General features: G+C 57.5%; 1 protein-coding gene across 2 annotated transcripts in view; it reads right to left on the bottom strand.

Annotated features, from left to right (window-relative positions):
• Window positions 1–652: 652 nt before the first annotated feature.
• The window catches only part of FBN3 (fibrillin 3), an 84,306-nt gene continuing 66,293 nt past the window's right edge, over window positions 653–18,665 (bottom strand). The window contains exons 44-66 of one of the 2 annotated variants that reach the window (XR_014950245.1): window positions 18,368–18,493; window positions 17,656–17,781; window positions 17,333–17,449; window positions 17,116–17,244; window positions 15,953–16,072; window positions 15,561–15,686; window positions 15,326–15,478; window positions 14,871–14,936; window positions 14,509–14,634; window positions 14,115–14,234; window positions 13,549–13,671; window positions 12,986–13,117; window positions 11,426–11,551; window positions 10,732–10,938; window positions 9,964–10,089; window positions 9,263–9,385; window positions 7,857–7,973; window positions 7,233–7,361; window positions 6,691–6,810; window positions 5,569–5,800; window positions 5,086–5,254; window positions 2,194–4,492; window positions 653–2,142 (exon numbers count right to left, since the gene is read on the bottom strand). Coding sequence is in view for 1 of the 2 variants with exons in the window: in XM_021546168.3 (XP_021401843.3) it covers window positions 4,118–4,492; window positions 5,086–5,254; window positions 5,569–5,800; window positions 6,691–6,810; window positions 7,233–7,361; window positions 7,857–7,973; window positions 9,263–9,385; window positions 9,964–10,089; window positions 10,732–10,938; window positions 11,426–11,551; window positions 12,986–13,117; window positions 13,549–13,671; window positions 14,115–14,234; window positions 14,509–14,634; window positions 14,871–14,936; window positions 15,326–15,478; window positions 15,561–15,686; window positions 15,953–16,072; window positions 17,116–17,244; window positions 17,333–17,449; window positions 17,656–17,781; window positions 18,368–18,493 (3,188 nt within the window). In the remaining variant the exon portion in view is untranslated. Of the gene's footprint in view, window positions 4,493–5,085; window positions 5,255–5,568; window positions 5,801–6,690; window positions 6,811–7,232; window positions 7,362–7,856; window positions 7,974–9,262; window positions 9,386–9,963; window positions 10,090–10,731; window positions 10,939–11,425; window positions 11,552–12,985; window positions 13,118–13,548; window positions 13,672–14,114; window positions 14,235–14,508; window positions 14,635–14,870; window positions 14,937–15,325; window positions 15,479–15,560; window positions 15,687–15,952; window positions 16,073–17,115; window positions 17,245–17,332; window positions 17,450–17,655; window positions 17,782–18,367; window positions 18,494–18,665 lie in introns of both variants that reach the window. The other variant, XM_021546168.3, reaches the window with a different exon arrangement.

The raw sequence follows: 18,665 nt of genomic DNA, 5'->3' as shown, positions 1-18,665 counted from the left end.
CTCCCGGTTCTGTCCCCGCTCTCTCCCGGTTCTGTCCCGCTCTCTCCCGGTGCTGTCCCCTCTCTCTCCCGGTTCTGTCCCCGCTCTGTCCCGGTTCTGTCCCCGCTCCCGGTGCTGTCCCCGCTCTCTCCCGGTGCTGTCCTGCTCTCTCCCGGTTCTGTCCCCACTCTCTCCCGGTGCTGTCCCCGCTCTCTCCCGGTTCTGTCCCGCTCTCTCCCGGCCGCGGGTGCCGCAGTCCCGCCCGCCCTCTGCTGGCACCGGGCTCCGTCTGCTCTGGCAGCCGGGAGGAGCTTCCTAAAACCGGGAATATCGGCCTGGAAGGGGCGTCCGGGCCGGGCTGCATCGGCCCGACCCGGCCCTGCCCACCCGGTGCCACCCGGCCCTGCCAGGGGCACCTCCCGCTGCCCCGGCTGCTCCAGCCCGGCCCGGGGCACTGCCCGGGATCCAGGGCAGCCCCGGCTGCTCTGGGAATCCCATCCCAGCCCCTCACAGACAGGAATTCCATCCCAAATCCAGCCAAATTCCAGGAATTCCATCCCAAATCCAGCCAAATTCCCCCGTTCCCGTTTGGAGCCATTCCCTGGGTCCTGCCCCTCCATCCCTTGCCCCCAGTCCCTCTCCAGCTCTCCTGGAGCTTCTCCAGGATGGACAATCCCAATTCTGTCTCCAAGGAAGCTCCAGGTTGGGGCTGGAAGGGCCCTGTCCCCCCCCAGTCTGTGCTCACATAAAGACACACTTAACCCAAAATAATTTTATTGTTGCCGTTGCTTCTGATACAAAAAAAAAGGAATTCCACAAAGAGCCACCTCTCTGTGCGGGACAAGGGGCACAGGTTTGGGGTTTCAACACTTCCCCCCAAAAAAACCAACCAGCAAGAAATGTCAGTATAGAGCATATAAAAAAAAAAAACAAACAAAAAACCAACAAAAAAACACCAACCAAAAAAACAAAACAAAACAAAATAAAACAAAAAAAACAACCCAAAAAAACAAACCAAAACACCACACCAGAGAGGAGGAGAGGAAACCTTGAGCTTTGAGACTTTGGCTCAACACACGCACACAAACCCAGCTCTGCTAATTTATTATTATTATTAATACTTTTTCAATTTTGTTTTCCTTTTTTTTTTTTTTTTAAAAAAAAAGCACCTGTTGGAAAAAACAAACCAAAAATAATAATTAAAAAAAAAAAATCAAACCAAACAAAAAAAAAATCCAAACCAATCCCAAACATCAGGCCACCCATCCTGTCACAAGCTCTGGGACTCTTGTAAAATCCAGAGTCTGGAGCTGCTTTGAAGAGTTTTCAAGTTTGCCTGGAGCCCCGATACAGTAAACACACACATCCCCCACCCCGAACCGGGAGAAATTCCCACCCCTCCAAAAAAAAAATGGTAAAGCTACAGGAAAATGCACTCCTGCCAGCAGCGGGCGAGCATTGCTTCGGTGGTTTGCCATAAATACGGGAGGGTGGATGGGCACAGTGCAGAACGCCGGCCAGGAACCAGCAGCAGCTCCCGGAGCCTCCTCGGGCCTGGGGATGAGGCAGTTCCGTGGGAATGAGCTCCTTTTATCCCGGGAATCAGCACCTTTTATCCCGGGAATCATCACTTTTTATCCCGGGAATGAGCACCTTTTATCTTGGGAATGAGCACCTTTTAACCCGGGAATAAGCACCTTTTATCATGGGAATGAAAGACTTTTTATCCCGGGAATGAGCACCTTTTATCTTGGGAATGAGCACCTTTTATCCCGGGAATGAACATCTTTTATCTTGGAATAAGCACCTTTTATCCTGGGAATGAATATCTTTTATCGCGGGAATCAGCATCTTTTATCCCGGGAATCAGCACCTTTTATCCCGGGAATCAGCACTTTTTGTCCCGGGAATGAAAGACTTTTTATCCTGGGAATGAGCATCTTTTATCCCGGGAATCAGCACTTTTTGTTCCGGGATTCAGAACCTTTTATCCCAGAAATGAGCATCTTTCTCTTGGGAATGAGCACCTTTTATCCCGGGAATCAGCACCTTTTATCCTGGGAATGAGAGATTTTTTATCCTGGGAATGAGCATCTTTTATCCCGGGAATGAGAATCTTTTATCCCGGGAATCAGCACCTTTATCCCGGGAACTAATCAGCACCTTTATCCCGGGAATTAATCAGCACTGTTTATCCCGGGAATTAATCAGCACCTTTATCCCGGGAATTAATCAGCACTGTTTATCCCGGGAATGAGCAGGGCTCCTGGAGAGCTGCGAAGGATTCCCACAAAGGCAGGGAATGGCCCTGCCGGGATCAGCCGGGACAGGGAGGAGGGGAAGGGGCTGCACAGGGAATTTGGGCAGCACGGAGCCCCCCAGCCACTGCACCCCGATTTTCCACCCTCTTCTCCGTGCCCTTGGTCTGCGTTAGGCACAGAAATGTCCATCGGGGCTGTCACCTTGGGGTCGGGGGCTGCAGAGGGGAGGGACCCCCATCCCCCCTTCTCCAGAGGTGCTCCTGGCTGGGGGATCCCAGACAGGGTGACCCCAAGTCGAGGATTCTGTGCCCAAGGAAATCCTGGATGTCCCTGCCTCCCCTCCTGCCCACGGCTTTGGGGTGGGAGGGGACAACCTGAACTGTCCCTTTGCTCAGGGTGGCCTTTTCTGTTTGGCAGAGGAGTCCCCAAAAAGATCAGAGGACTCCTCGAAGGCCCGGGTGCCATGGAGAAGACAGGGAAACAGCTCCAACAGGCCAGGGATGGGATGGTTCCTGCAGCACCAGCAACCTGCAGAAGCAGAGGAGGAGCAGGAAATGCACGGACACCACACGGAGCCACAGCTCTCCCCAAAACTGCCCCCAGCCCCCCTCACCTTCCCTGGGATGTGGCCATGGAGAACGGGCAGATCCCAGCTCGGAGCATCCTGGGTGAGGGGGGGAGGTGGGAGAGGAGCCCCTGCTCAGGAGCTTGGAATCTTTGGCTTTTGGGAGCTCCGTGAGCTGTGGCTCAGGCTTGGTCCTTTTGGGCTCGGCTCAGGCACCCCCAGAGCATCCCCAGAGGTGCTGACCCCACAGGGACATCCCCATGGCTGGGTGCTGACCCCACAGGGACATCCCCATGGCTGGGTGCTGACCCCACAGGGACATCCCCATGGCTGGGTGCTGATCCCACAGGGACATGCCCACGGCTGGGTGCTGATCCCACAGGGACATCCCCATGGCTGGGTGCTGACCCCACAAGAACATCCCCATGGCTGGGTGCTGATCCCACAGGAACATCCCCATGGCTGGGTGCTGATCCCACAGGGACATTCCCATGGCTGGGTGCTGATCCCACAAGGACATTCCCATGACTGTCCTGGTGGTGGCTGATCCCACAGGGACATCCCCACGGCTGGGTGCTGATCCCACAGGGACATTCCTCATGGCTGGTGGCTGATCCCACAGGGACATTCCTCATGGCTGGTGGCTGATCCTACAAGGACATTCCTCATGGCTGATCCCACAAGGACATTCCCCATGGTTGTCCTAGTGGTGGCTGACCCCACAGGGACATTCCCATGACTGTCCTGGTGGTGGCTGATCCCACAGGGACATTCCCACGGCTGGGTGCTGATCCCACAGGAACATCCCCATGGCTGGGTGCTGATCCCACAGGGACATTCCCACGGCTGTCCCACTGGTGGCTGACCCCACGGGGACATTCCCACGGCTGGGTGCTGATCCCACAGGAACATCCCCATGGCTGGGTGCTGATCCCACAGGGACATTCCCATGGCTGGGTGCTGATCCTACAAGGACATTCCTCATGGCTGATCCCACAAGGACATTCCCCATGGTTGTCCTAGTGGTGGCTGATCCCGCAGGGACATCCCCATGGCTGGGTGCTGATCCCGCAGGGACATTCCTCATGGCTGGGTGCTGATCCCACAGGGACATTCCCACGGCTGTCCCACTGGTGGCTGACCCCACGGGGACATTCCCCACGGCTGGGTGTTGATCCCACGGGGACATTCCCCACGGCTGTCCCGGCGGCGGCGGCGGCGGTGGCAGGAGAGGAGCCCGTTGTTCCCGGGGTGGGTGGCGAGGGGCAGGGCTGCGCTGTCGGGTGGGACTGGGGGGGGGTCTCTGGTGGCTTTAGTAGAGCTGGAGCTGCAGCTTCATCCTCAGTGCCTGGCCCAGCTCCCCCGCCAAGTAGTCGAGGTGGTTGTTGGCCTCGAGTTTGTGCAGTTCCCGCCGGCGGGGCAGGGCCACGCTGACGATCTCCAGCAGGTAGGTGCCCGGTGGGATTTTCTTGCGGCCCAGGTGCAGGAAGCTGAGCCCCTCCCTGTGGTGGATGCGGAACAGCCCCTCCTCGTTGCCCTGGGCGATGGCGTAGCGCACGCGGTTCTCCAGCGGCTCCACGGCCGGCAGCAGCTCCAGGATGTGCTCCTTGTGCGCCAGCTCCGACAGGTTCAGGCTCATGGCCAGCGGCGCCTCCACGTCCATGCTGGCCAAGTTCACCTCCTGGTCCTGCCGAGGAACAGCCAGTGGGATTCGGGGAAAGCTCGGAGGCAGGGGGAGGCGGGTTTTGGTTTAGGGAAATTCAGCCCCAAATCAACGCTGAGAAGCGACAGCTTTGGGTTTCTTGGTGTGCTGGTGGCACTGAACTCCCAGCACACAGCCCCCATCCCCGGGAAGATCCGTAACTTCAGGACCATTCTCTTTCCAAGCCCTAAAACGATCTCTCCTGCCCAGGGCTGTGAAATTCCCGGGAGAGTTTTTGGACAGAGGCCAGAACTCCCTCTGAGGAGCAGCACCGTGGAATGGTTTGGGTTGAAAGGGATCTTGAAAAGTCTTGTTCCAGCCCCTTGGGACACCTCCCACTATCCAGGGTTGCCCCAAGCCCTTTCCAGCCTGGCCTTGGACACTTCCAGGGATGGGAAACGTGGGCTTTATTCCTTGGTTTCACAAGAAAGGTTTGGGGATGCCAAACCTGGGCAGATCTGGATGAGCTGCTGGCTCTGCCTGGACTGAGGGAATGGGATCCACTCCAGGCCTCTATTCCTGAAGGGATCCAGCTCCCGCCTCGCTCCAGCCCCTCCAGGATGCCCTGGGTCTCTCACCTGGTGCCTCTCTGTGCCGTTGACGCTGCGCCGCTGCCGGCCCCTCTTGGGGTACCCGTTGATCTTGCACTCGTAGCAGGTCTCGGGGGACAGCAGGTTGTCCTCGTCCTCCTCCTGGGGCGCAGGCAGGTAGGGACCCTTCCCAAATCCCAAGCCAGAAATGCAGTGCCTGGTGGCAGGAGAGCAGAGAGAGCTGGCTCAGACCCACCAACGCTGCCGGGCTCTCCGTGCGGCAAACACGCGCGGGTGTGGCAGAGGACGTGCCCAAGAGAGACCACAACCAGGTGATTTCATTAATTAACCAATTAATTAACGCACTGCGTGCATCTACAACGCATCTACCGGCATCCCTGGGATCAGGGACGAGAGGCAGGCCACGCTGCCGGCACGAGGCTCTTGGGGCGGGCGAGGAGAAGCTGAGGGCTCCTTGTCCCGCATCCCCCCAAAATTCCAGCTGGGAAGGCCCCTCTGGGCACTCCTTACCCCTGTCCTGCTCGGAAGTAGCCGCCGGGGCAGCCGCACAGGTACCCCCCGTCCGTGTTGGAGCAGCCGTAGCTGCAGGGGCTGCCCCCGGCCGAGCACTCGTCCACGTCCTGGCAGCCCCCGAAGGCCTGGTCGAAGTCGAAGCCCGAGGGACAAACGCACTTGAAGCTGCCCAGGGTGTTGTAGCAGGAGGCAGAGCCGCAGGCCGAGGGGCTGGAGCACTCGTTCTCATCTGCACGGAGCCACGGGATGGTGGAAGGGAGTCACCGAGCCAGAGGATGCCCCCCGTGGGTACAGGGAGCACCCCGTGGGTACAGGGTAACTCCCATAGGTACAGAATTAACCCCACAGTTACAGGAGGCACCCCACAGGTACAGGGTAACTCCCGAGGCACCCCACAGGTACAGAATGCACCCCATGGGTACAGGGGGCACCCCACATGTACAGGGTAACTCCCGTGGGTACAGCAGGCACCCCACGGGTACAGAACGCATCCCACAGGTACAGGGTGCACCCCATAGGTACAGGATACATCCCATGGGTACAGGGGGCACCCCGCGGGTACAGGGTAACTCCCAAGGCACCCCACAGGTACAGGGTGCATTCCATAGGTACAGGGTGCACCCCACATGTACAGGGTAACTCCCATGGGTACAGGAGGCACCCCACAGGTACAGGAGGCACCCCATAGGTACAGGGTGCACCCCACAGATACAGGGTGCATTCCATGGGTACAGGATACATCCCATAGGTACAGGGTGCACCCCACAGGTACAGGGTAACTCCCATGGGTACAGAATGCACCCCACAGGTACAGAATGCATCCCATAGGTACAGAATGCATCCCATAGGTACAGGGTGCATTCCATGGGTACAGAATACACCCCACAGATAAAGGATACACCCCACAGGACGCATCCCACAGGTACAGGATACACCCCATAGGTACAGGGTGCACCCCACAGGTACAGGGTGCATTCCATGGGTACAGGATGCATCCCACAGCTACATGATACACCCCACAGGTACGGGATACACCCCACAGGTACGGGATACACCCCACAGGTACGGGATACACCCCACAGGCACAGGACACCTCCCCCAGGCGTGTCCCCCACTCACCCACGCACTGGTTCCACTGGTAGTGCTGCACGTAGCCCTGGGGGCAGCCGCAGCGGTAGCCCCCCAGCACGTTCTGGCAGCCGTGCTGGCACCGGTGGTTCCCGTCACACTCGTCCACATCTGCAGCCAAGGGACACACGGGGGTGACACACTGTCCCCTGGCCCTGCTGCGGGCTCGGGGACACGCCTGGCACCCTCCAGGCTGCTCCCATGCCTCATCCTGGCTCCGCAGTGACAGCTGCACCTCGGTGGCACCCCCGGCTCCCTGCTGGGACTGTGGGACTGTCCCTGGTTCCAGCTGAGGCCCGGGCTGGCCCCAGCTCTGCTCTGCTTCTGCCATCTCTCCTGCTGGAATATGGCACCACTCCCTTCCCCAGGGATCACCCAAGTCCGACCCCCAGCCCTGCCCAGACCCCCCAACAACCCCACCCCATCCCCGAGAGCGTTGTCCAAACACTCCCTGAGCTCCCAGCTGGGCTGAGGCTCTTGACAGCCTCAGGATTCCTCCCCATGGAGCTCCCTGGAGCCCCACCCAGCCCCACCTTCGCAGTTGACCCCGGAGCTGTCCAGGGAAAATCCCTTCTGGCACTCGCAGTTGTAGCTGCCCGGGGTGTTCAGGCACTGCCCCTTGGCTCCACACAGGGAGGGCTGAGCCGTGCACTCGTTGTTGTCTGCAAAACATCAGGAGGGCTTTGTGGCCACCTGGAAATCCATCCCTGGCCACCTGGAAATCCATCCCTGACCACCTGGAAATCCATCCCTGCCCACCTGGAAATCCATCCCTGACCACCTGGAAATCCATCCCTGGCCATCTGGAAATCCATCCCTGCCCACCTGGAAATCCATCCCTAAAGCACCTGGAAATCCATCCCTAAAGCACCTGGAAATCCATCCCTGGCCATTTGAGGATCCATCCCTGACTGCCCGGAAATCCATCCCTGCTCACCTGGAAATCCATCCCTGCCCACCCGCAAGTCCATCCTGGCCCTGTGGCCACCTCAGGTGGTGGGGCAGAGCCCAGGCTGAGCAGCAGAGGGACAGTGCAAACACTGCCAGGGTGACAGGAGAGGGGCAGGGCTTCAGTTTGGGGCCTCTGGGGGCTGGGAAGCCTCTCCTGAGCCAGAGCTGCTCCGTGGGAACGTGCAGGGCAGGAATTCTGCACTCACCAATGCAGGAGGAGTGGTGCTGGGTGAAGCCAGGGGGACACTTGCAGTTGAAGCCCCCGATGACGTTGACACAGAGGAACTGGCAGTTGTGCTGCTTGGTGGAACACTCATCCAAATCTGGAGGAACAAGGAAAAGCTCTCAGTTTATCCCTCAGCGTCCCTGTGGCTGCACAGCAGCAGCACCCCTGAAGTTTTCACAGGGGAAGGACAAACCTGTGCCCACCTCAGGGTAGCACAGACATATCTGGAAGATGCAGGGATGTGGGAATTCTCAGTTCAGACAGAGAGAAAAATATTTCTGCCAGGCTAAAGCCTGTAAAAAATCTTTCTCTTTTTCTCTCTGACTGAACTGGGAATATCCACGCAGGGATGTTCCCCTGCCTCTCCTGCAGGGCACAAATCCCCAGGCTCTCCCAGATCCTCAGGCTCCTCACAGCGGGGTGAGGGGCACAGCCCCAGCCTGGCTGGTGACAACCCCCACGTGCAGGGGACAACCCTCTGAGCTCCCTGGAGCTCAGGATGAGCTGTGCAGATCCAGGAAAGAACCAGGAGCATTTTCTACCCTGATGAGCGTGGAAGGGTGAAACCCTCACGCACCAGCCCAGCGTGGCACCTTTCCCTGTGGGAACTCAAAATGTCCCTCAGACATTTTTAGAGGTTCCAGGCCTTGGTCAGAAGCATTTTAGACCCTGGCACAGCTGCAAACAGCTGTGATTTTGGGTTTGAGCCACGGAATGAGTTACCAACTTTGGAGGTGGAACAAGCAGTCACAAAGGGTTAGATGGGATAGTAGAAGTAGTTACAAAACAGAGGGGAATTTTTTTTAGTATTGTACAGGGGGTTTTAGCACCTGTCCAGGAGGGTTTTTACTTTGTACATGGGGTCAGAAGTTCTAAAATAGAAGAAAGTGGGCTGATCCTGTTCTTCCTCCTTCTTCTTCCTCACCTCCATGTTCTTAGTGATGCTAGCACTTATAGATTAGTTTAGAGTAGAAAAGCACTTTATAATATGGGTAGTAGATATTGAGAAAAAATTATAAACATATAATACATATCATATAAAAAATAGCAGCAGCCCTAAGCAAGAAGAAAGAAGAAGAAGACAGCAGACAGGGAGGATGTCAGGGTGTGTGTGTGCCTCTGCCCAGGCCGCTGACCAAGCAGCCACAGCCTGAGAAGAAAATCTTTTAGATAACTCACAATAAACTGCCTTGAGACCGAACAGCAGAGCCTGCACAGTTTTTCTTTGGAATCATGGCTTGGAGGAGAAATTTCACCACCACACGGGACCCCAGAGCAAGGCTGGGGTTCCCACATTTCCCCATCTTTCTGCCGACGTTTTTTGGTGTCTGGCTGCCCTGTCCCCTCTCCCCCAGCAGGCAGGCAGCTCCCTGCTGCTCCTCCTACCTTTGCAGATTTTGCCATCCTCCTGCAGGACGTAGCCCCGGGGGCAGGAGCACTGGTAGCTGCCCTCGGTGTTCTTGCAGATGAAGTTGCAGGGCTTTGGGGACTGGTTGCACTCATCCAGATCTGCACTCGGGGGACAAAACACATCAGGTTGTGCTGCTGGGCAGGGTCCCCTCCGCTAAGTTAAGCTTCTTTTTGATATTTTTATTTTTGTAGTTTGATTTATTTGTCAATTGTTTTGCCATTTTTTTAAAATTGGTTTTGTTTTTGGGGATATGGGTATTTATATGGTGAATTTTTATAGGTAGTATTTTTTTTTTGGTAGTAATGTTTTTTTATTTATTAGTAGTATTTATATGGTGAATTTTTATAGGTTTTATTTTTTTTTTGAAGTAATGTTTTTTATTTATTAGTAGTTTGAATCTGTTTTTTTAATGCTGTTAATTAGTTTTAATTTTTTAATAGAGTAATAGATAGATAAAAACCAGATTATTTTTATAGAGTATTGATTATTAATAATGACTTAGTGTAAAGGTAGAGTTTTATTTGGAGTTTTTTGGGTTTTTTTTAGCAATGCTTAGGGTTAGTTGAATGGTTTTGACTTTAGCGAGCGCTTACAAGTCTCAAAGGTGCAAAACTCATTATTGAGCACAGAGAGAGCAGCAATCAGGGGTTAAAGCTGGTGCAGGACGCTGGCTCACCCTGGCAGGCCGTGCCCGTGATGTCCGGGGTGTAGCCCAGCCGGCAGTGGCAGCGGAAGGAGCCGATGCTGTTGATGCACTGCCCGTTCCTGCACAGGTTGGGCAGCACCTTGCACTCGTCGATGTCTGTGGAGGAGAGCAGGAGGAGCTGTCAGTGCCAGGCCACCCCAAAAAACGCTTATCTGGGCGTTGTTATCAGGTAATTCACACATCTCGTGCTCTGGCAGCTCCCGACTGCCAATAAACATCCCCCGGTTGAAGTGGGAGCTGGGAAGATAAACTGGATTTCTGGCTGAGCTTTCACAAAGCAGGAATCTTCTGTATATTCCCTGGAGATGTGTGGGGCTTCTCCCCACTGAAGGACTCTGTAAAATTATCATCATTTCCATGCTGAGCTACATTTGGCTCCTGATCAACCCTATTTGTTTTGCCAGCTGTAACACCTTGATATCCACACAGTTGATGTTCTGCTGTCATCTACCAGCAGTTCTTTCCATTTTACACTGTGTAATACGTAATTCTGATTAAGATCTTTTATCTCCTTTTTGTAATAAACAACTCATTCTGTAATAGACCCGATCTGCCACCCTTAAACCTCAAAAGGCCAGAGAGGGATTCTTTAAGCCAAAAATCCAAGGCTAAGGCAGGGCTGGTCCCACCCCGTGACACCAGGGCAGGCTGGATTCTCCCAGAGAGCCAGGGAACACTGCAGAGGTTCTCTGTTTGCTCTGGGGGGATTCTCCCGGTGCCCAGCCCTGCCCCACTCACCTCTGCCATCCGTGGAGTACCCGGGGCCGTGGGGACACATCTTCTTGTAGTGGGCAGTGCCAGGCAGGGGGCAGAGCTCGCACTGGGGGCCCCAGCTGCGCCCGCTGTTGCAGCAGCACTCGGATTTGGTGACCAGGTTGCGGTTGGTGGAGGACATCTGGCACATGGTCTGCAGCACCTCCGTGAAGCAGAAGCCCTGGCGGGTGTCTGGGCACAGAAAGGGGACACAAATCCGGCTTCTGAGGCAGTGCCAGCACCGTGGGGGGAATGGAGCAGGGGGTTTGGATAAAGGTGATGCTCCAACAACTTTTCTGCTCAGGAGCAGATTGGGTTGGAGGGGCCTTAAACCTACCCAGTGCCATCCCTGCTATGGCAGGGACACCTCCCACTGTCCCAGGGTGTTCAAAAGCCCCCTCCAACCTGGTCTTGGGCATTTCCAGGGAACCACGGGCAGCTACAGCTTCTCTGGGCACCCTCCCCACCCTCCCAGGGACCAATTCCTCCCTAGTATCCCATCTATCAGCAGGAAGCAATTCCCTGTGTCCTTATCCCGAGTCCCTTCCCACTCTCTGAGCCCCTCTGAACTCACAGACCCGATCTGCCATCCTCAAACCTCAAAAAAGGCCAGAGGGATTTCCTTAGCACGAAGCCCCAAAATCCAAGGCGAAAAGCTGCCAGTGCTGCTGGGCATTACCGATGCACTCCGTGCCCGAGGGGCTGACTTGGAAGCCTTCGTTGCAGTCGCAGCGGTAACTGCCGGCCGTGTTCACGCAGCGCCCGTTGGCGCAGATCCCCGCCTTGGTCCGGCACTCGTTCTCATCTGCCAGGGGGGCACCACACACAGCCCTGCTCAGCCAGGCACCAAACTTCCCAGCTTTCCCCTCCCTTTGGGGCTGAGGATCCCTTCCGTGTCTTTGGGAGGAACCTCCGCCTGCCCTGGGGAAAGCATCCGCCCATGCCAGCAGGGTGGCCGGAATTCAGCTTCCATGGCTTGCCCGTGCTCCAGTGTTGGAACTCAAAATGTCCCTCAGATGTTTCTGGAGGTTCCAGGCCCTGGTCAGAAGCATTTGAGACCCTGGCAGGCAGCTGGAAACAGCTGTGATTTTGAGTTTGAGCCATGGAATGAGTTACCAACTTTGCAGGTCAAACAAGAAGTCACAAAAGTTTAGATATTATAATAGAGGTGGTTACAAAGTAGAGAGAAGAAGCAGACGGGAGTCAGAGAGGGTGTCAGGGTGTGTGTGTGCCTCTGCCTGAGCTGTGAGCAAACCACAGCAGCCCCAGAAGAAAATCTTTTAGACAACTTGCAATAAACTGCCTTGAGACCAACAACAGAGGCTGCTGAGTTTTCTTTGGAAGCACGGGCTGGAGGAGAGACTTTTCCACCACACAAAACCCCTGAACCAGGCCAGGGTTCTGACACTCCAGCTGCTGCTGGGATGGGATGGGATGGGATGGGATGGGATGGGATGGGATGGGATGGGATGGGATGGGATGGGATGGGATTGGAGCTGTCTCTATCCTGTGCAGCTCTGGGTTGTTCATTCCTACCCATTCCAAAAGCAGCTTGGAACACTCAGGAAAACTCAAAGGCAAGGACACGTGGCCCAGGGCTGTGTCACCTCTGGGGGTGACACACGGGTGCGTGGATGGACAGAGGTTTTGTGTGTCCTTTTGGGACACTCAGGAAGTTGTGACATGTGGGAAAGCCCAGGGAGAAGCCTGACAATGTAAAGCAACGAAGGATGTAAAGCAACGAAGGATGTAAAGCCAAAAAGGATGTAAAACAAAGAAGGATGTAAAGCAAAGAAGGATGTAAAACAAAGAGGGATGTAAAGCAAAGAAGGATGTAAAGCAACAAATGATGTAAAGCAAAGAAGGATGTAAAACAAAGAAGGATGTAAAACAAAGGAAGATGTAAAGCAACGAAGGATGTAAAGCAAAGAAGGATGTAAAGCAAAGAAGGATGTAAAACAAAGAAGGATGTAAAGCAAAGAAGGATGTAAAGCAACAAATGATGTAAAGCAAAGAAGGATGTAAAACAAAGAAGGATGTAAAACAAAGGAAGATGTAAAGCAACGAAGGATGTAAAGCAAAGAAGGATGTAAAGCAAAGAAAGATGTAAAACAAAGAAGGATGTAAAGCAAAGAAGGATGTAAAGCAAAGAAGGATGTAAAGCACAGCCCCGTGGATGATCCTTCAGAGAGGAACATTCCTGTCTGTGCCCCAGGAATGCCCCAGGCTGCCCAGGTACCTGTGCACCCCTCGCCATCGGGCCGGCGCTGCATGCCAGGAGGGCAGATGCACATGAAGGTGCCAATGAGGTTCTTGCAGAGCATCCCCCGGGACTCGCAGTCGTGCAGCCCCTCTGCACACTCATCCAGATCTGCAACGAGACCCATCAGAGCCCTGCCAGCCCTGCCAGCCCGGCTCTGCCACCCCTGCACTGCCCCATCTGCCCCTGCAGCCTCGGGCCAGGCTGGCTGGCACACAGGTTAAAAAATGTCACGGAATGAATTGAGCTGGAAGGGACTTTGAAACTCATCCCATTCCACCCCTGCCACGGCAGGGACACCTTCCACTGTCCCAGGCTGCTCCAAGCCCTGTCCAGCCTGGCCTTGGGCACTGCCAGGGATCCAGGGGCAGCCACAGCTGCTTTGGGAAACCTCCCCACCCTCCCAGGGAGGAATCCTGTCCTATCAGCAGGACACTGAGGAGGGTGACGCTGAGAAATGCCAGCACAGAATTCCCCCCTTCCCTGTGCAGGGGCTGGGGACAGTTTGGGCCATGTCCTGCTGGCTGCAGAAGGGGTTTTACCTCTGCACATCCTCCTGTCCTCCCGCAGGGCGTACCCAGAGGGGCAGGTGCACTCGTAGGAGCCAAAGGTGTTGATGCAGCGGAAGGCGCAGAGCAGGGGGTTCAGGGAGCACTCGTTGATATCTGCAGTGAGGAGAGGACAGAACTCACCTGGATGCCCTCAGCAGGGGCAGGAACTCCCCAGGGCACATCCACCCTCCCTGGGCATCCAACCCACGAGAGCTTTGTTCCACCAAAGCCTCCTGCTGTGGGAGGGAGGGACAGCAGAGGGACAGACCCCTGGCATTCCAGCAGCTTTGGTGGGAATGGGCTGCTGGTCCTTGAGGAGGCAGCTCCTGTGCTCAGCCAGGGCTCCTGGCCTCCTCCTGGGCTCCAGAGGGAGCTGAAGGAGCCCAGTGTGGAGAGAAGCCTCATCCAGCTTTTCCACACCATCCACGGGGGGCTGGCCCAGGCAGGGACCTGGGGATCCCACAGAGCCCAGCGTGGTGGCAATCGAGGGGCTGGTCCAGGGGGTCCCACAGAGCCCAGCGTGGTGGCAATGGAGGGGCTGTCCCCCAGGTCGTTACCTTCACAGGTCATCATGGGGCCTGGCTCAAAGCCCTCGTCGCAGGCGCACTCGAAGCCTCCCACCACGTTGGTGCAGGTGCCATTCCCACAGGGATTGCCAATGGAGCACTCGTCCGTGTCTGGGGAACACAGCAGCATGAGGAGGAGGAGGAGGAGGAGGAGGAGGAGGAGGAGGAGGAGGAGGAGGAGGAGGAGGAGGATGGGGAAGGGCTGGGCTGGACTCTTGCAGGCAGAGCACTCCAAGTGTCCCAGCAGAACTGGGATGGAAGGGAAAGGGTGAGGGAGCAGCGATTCCCTCCCTGTACATGCACACACACTGATCCATCCCCTCTGGAGCGAGGGGGATGGAGCAGGAGGGAGCAGGGCACCCCCACAGCCCCCCCAGAGCCTCACCCACGCAGTTGACCCCGGTGTAGTCCAGGTTGTAGCCAAAGGGGCACTCGCAGCGGAAGGAGCCGTCGGTGTTGATGCAGGCGCCGTTGATGCACACCCCCAGGTTCTCCGAGCACTCGTTCACGTCTGGAAATGGAAAATGAAGCTTCAAACAGCCCTGTCCCCTCAGGACTGCCAGGGGATGCTCAGGGGATCCTGGGCGTTCCAGGTGTTCCCTCTCCAGAGCTGAGGGATGAATCCCTGGTCAGCAGTTTGGGGGTGCCCAGTGCCGTGTCCCCCCAGGATCCCACCCTGCCCTCCAGAAGCCCAGGTCTGGGTCACTTCCAGCACAAACTTCTGGTCAGCCATCGAGGCAGCCTCACCTTCCCTGGTGTCACCCGGGCCTGGGATGGCCCCGTGGCCGTATGGACACAGCTCCTGGAAGGCAACTGGAAAAGAGCAGGAAAGTGGGAATGAAAAGAGCAGGAAAGCGAGATGTGCTGCAAGGATTCTGCTCCCAGCAGCTGAAATGGGCTTTGGAGGCTTCTGGAACTACCGTGGGGACACACCCATCTCTCCATGGGGACACACCCATCTCTCCATGGGTTCACACCCATCTCTCCATGGGGACACACCCATCTCTCCCATGGGTTCACACCCATCTCTCCATGGGTTCACACCCATCTCTCCCATGGGTTCACACCCATCTCTCCATGGGGACACACCCATCTCTCCATGGGGACACACCCATCTCTCCCATGGGTTCACACCCATCCCTCTCCCCTGGGGACACCCCCACCTCTCCGCGGGGACACCCCCACCCCTGTCCCCTTCCTACCGTTCCCCTCCTGCGGGCACAGCTCGCAGGGGTCTCCCCATCCCTCCCCGGGCATTTTGCTGCAGCAGCACCGAGCCTTGGTGGTGTTGAAGGCCTTGGGCACGGAGCACTTCCCGTTGTCGAAGCGAGTGAAGCAGAAGCTCTGGCGAGTGTCTGGGGGAGGATGGGGACGTGCCAAGGTCAGGGAGACCCCCGGGAATTCTGCTCCCTCCCGCCCAGGAGCGGCTGCACTGACCGAAGCAGCGGCGGCCGTTGTCGGACAGCACGAAGCCCGGGGGACACACGCACTGGAAGCTGCCGGGGGTGTTGGTGCACGTCCCAAAGAGGCAGATGTTGGGCTCCTCCTCGCACTCGTTGATGTCTGGGAGCAGCAGGGACACAGCCAGGGGTCATCAGAACAGGTGAGGGGGGTGAACACCACCCCTGCCCCGCCCCACGACGCTCCCGCAGGGAGAACGGGCGCAGCAGCACCCCCGAGCCTCTGGTGCCAGCAGAGCTGGGCTCGCCCGGCTCCCGGCAGGGATCTGGGGGTGCTGATGCCCCTGGGGTGCCCCAGCCCCCTCGGGAAGGAGGGGTTGGGGTGTGTGGGGGCTGTGACGGGAACGGGGGGCACGGAGGTGGCCTCACCGATGCAGTTGTCGTTCTGCACCTCGTAGCCAGGGGGGCAGATGCAGCGGAAGGAGCCCTCCAGGTTCTGGCAGGTGCCCGGGGAGCAGGTCCCGGGCAGGCTCACGCACTCGTTGATGTCTGGAGAGGGGAAAACAGCCAGGGGTGGGGTCTGGGCTTTGCTCTGAGCACCTGGGGGTGCACCAGGCCCTGCCTTGCCCCAAAGGTGACAGGGGAAGTATTTCCAGGATGGTTCCCAGGCCACCCCTGGCACGACTTTAGGGCATGGGCAGGACGTTTCTCCCACGCCTGCAGGTCCTGGCACATGGAGAGGACAGGCCTGGAGGGAGATGGAGGCAGGGAGGGGCCAGGCCAGCTCTCCGTGGGCATTTGGGCATTTCAATCAGCAGGTGTTACACTGAGCTCATGGGCATTCTGCTCCCCATTCCCCGGGACCCTGGGACTCTGATCAGACAACTCTGGAGCCCTCCTTCCTGCCCCAACGGGAGAGCCAGGGAAGCCCACCCTGTCCAGAGCCTGGATAAACCCCTGACATTTCCTGTTCATCCTCTTTGCCCCACTCTCCCCATGGACACCACAGAATAAAGAGAGCTGAACCAACGTATTTTGGGGTAAGAGCCTCTTTTGGAAATCTTTGCCATCTCCTGATATTCCTCCCCTCAAAGGCTCGGATCTCTGGGCTAGCCTGAGAATTTAGGGGGCTGAGAGGGTGGGAAACATCAAGCAGGCTTTGCTTCCAGGGGACTTGTGGGTGCTTATGGAGAATGCCACTGCTGGGACCAGTTTGGGGAGCACATGGACAGCACCAGGCAGGCCAGAGGAGTGTGGACACTGAGGGACACTGAAGGACACTGGTGGACACTGAGGGGACACTGAGGGACACTGAGGGACACTGAGTGGACACTGGAGTGGACACTGAGTGGACAGTGAAGGACACTGAGGGGACACTGAGTGGACACTGAGTGGACACTGAGGGGACACTGAGGGGACACTGAGGGGACACTGAGGGGACACTGAAGGACACTGGTGGACACTGAGGGGACACTGAGGGACACTGAGTGGACACTGAGGGACACTGAGGGGACACTGAAGGACACTGGTGGACACTGAGGGACACTGAGGGACACTGAGGGGACACTGAGGGACACTGAGTGGACACTCACCCACGCAGTTCTTGCCGTCGGGGGTGCGGTCGTAGCCCTCCTGGCACAGGCACTGGAAGGAGCCCACGCTGTTGATGCACTGCCCGTTCCTGCACACCTGCCCCACCAGGGACGAGCACTCGTCCACGTCTGCGGGGACAAGAGTGTCAGGTGCCAGCCGTGGCACTGCCAGGCCCCCCCAGCAGCAGGGCAGAGCCCGGCGGGCGTGGGCGCTCACCCATGCAGTCGTTGTTGTGGGTGAGCTCGAAGCCCGGGAAGCAGAGGCAGTTGTAGGAGCCCACGGTGTTCTTGCAGGTGCCGTTGCCGCAGGGCTGCCGGTCACACTCGTCGATGTCTGCGGGGACAAGGGCACAGCTGACAGGGCACGGGGACAGCCTCGGGGACACCCGGCTGTCCCTGGCAGCACCCTGGAGCGTCAGGGACTTGTGTCCCCCTGGGGTGGCACTGACCAGGGGAGTGACACTGACCCGGGGTGGGTGACACTGACCCAGGGAGGTGACACTGACTGGGGGGTGGCACTGACTGGGGGGTGACACTGACCCATGCACATGGTCTGCTCCCCGGTGGCCTTGAAGCCGTTGTGGCAGATGCAGACGTAGCTGCCCTCGGTGTCCACGCAGTCCCCGTGGCTGCACACGTTGGGGATCTCCTGGCACTCGTTGCGACCTGAAAGGGAAACGAGGGGCACAGGTGAGGGGCAGGGAGGGGACAGGGGGAGAGCAGAGCCCCCTGCCCGCGGTTTTGGAGAGGTGACTTCACAGACAATGAGATTTACGTGCTGTCATCCCAGAAAAAAGGGGGGTGTGATCAGGTGTGTTACAGGTGTGTGCTCAGGTCCCAGGTGTGATCAGGTGTGTTACAGTATGTGGTCAGATCCCAGGTGTGATCAGGTGTGTCCCAGCTGTGTCCCAGGTGTGCCCAGGTGTGTTTCCCAGGTGTGCTCAGCTGTGTCCCAGCTGTGTCCCAGCTGTGTCCCAGGTGTGCCCAGGTGTGTTTCCCAGGTGTGCTCAGCCGTGTCCCAGGTGCGCCCAGGTGTGCTCAGCTGTGTCCCAGGTGTGTTTCCCAGCTGTGTCCCAGGTGTGTTTCCCATGTGTGCCCAGGTATGTCCCAGCTGTGTCCCAGGTGTGCCCAGCTGTGTCCCAGCTGTGTCCCAGGTGCACCCAGGTGTGCTCAGCCGTGTCCCAGGTGCACCCTGGTGTGCTCAGCTGTGTCCAGGTGTGTTTCCCAGGGGTGCCCAGCTGTGTGCCCTTACCCACGCAGGCGCCGCCCGGGGACAGGCGGTATCCGGTGGCGCACTCGCAGCGGAAGCTGCCCGGGATGTTGACGCACTCGGCGTGCCGCTGGCACAGCGTCTCCCCGCTGCTGCACTCGTCGATGTCTGCGGGGACAGAGCACGCGGGGACACGGGGATGGCACCGGGAGCTCCGGCACAAATCCAGCGGGGATCCCGGAACGGCTGAGGCGGGGCCGGGATCGCTGCTCCCGGCTCGGCAAGGACCACCGGGATCAGCGAGTCCAGCTCCCAGTGCCGGGCAGGACATCCCAAAAAT

The sequence above is a fragment of the Lonchura striata genome, chromosome 28 (assembly GCF_050655825.1).
Source record: "Lonchura striata isolate lonStrDom1 chromosome 28, ASM5065582v1, whole genome shotgun sequence".
In the NCBI taxonomy this organism is placed as follows: Eukaryota; Metazoa; Chordata; class Aves; order Passeriformes; family Estrildidae; genus Lonchura; species Lonchura striata.
The sequence above is the reverse complement of the archived record's forward strand: the minus strand, read 5'-3'. Positions and strand labels throughout refer to the sequence as shown.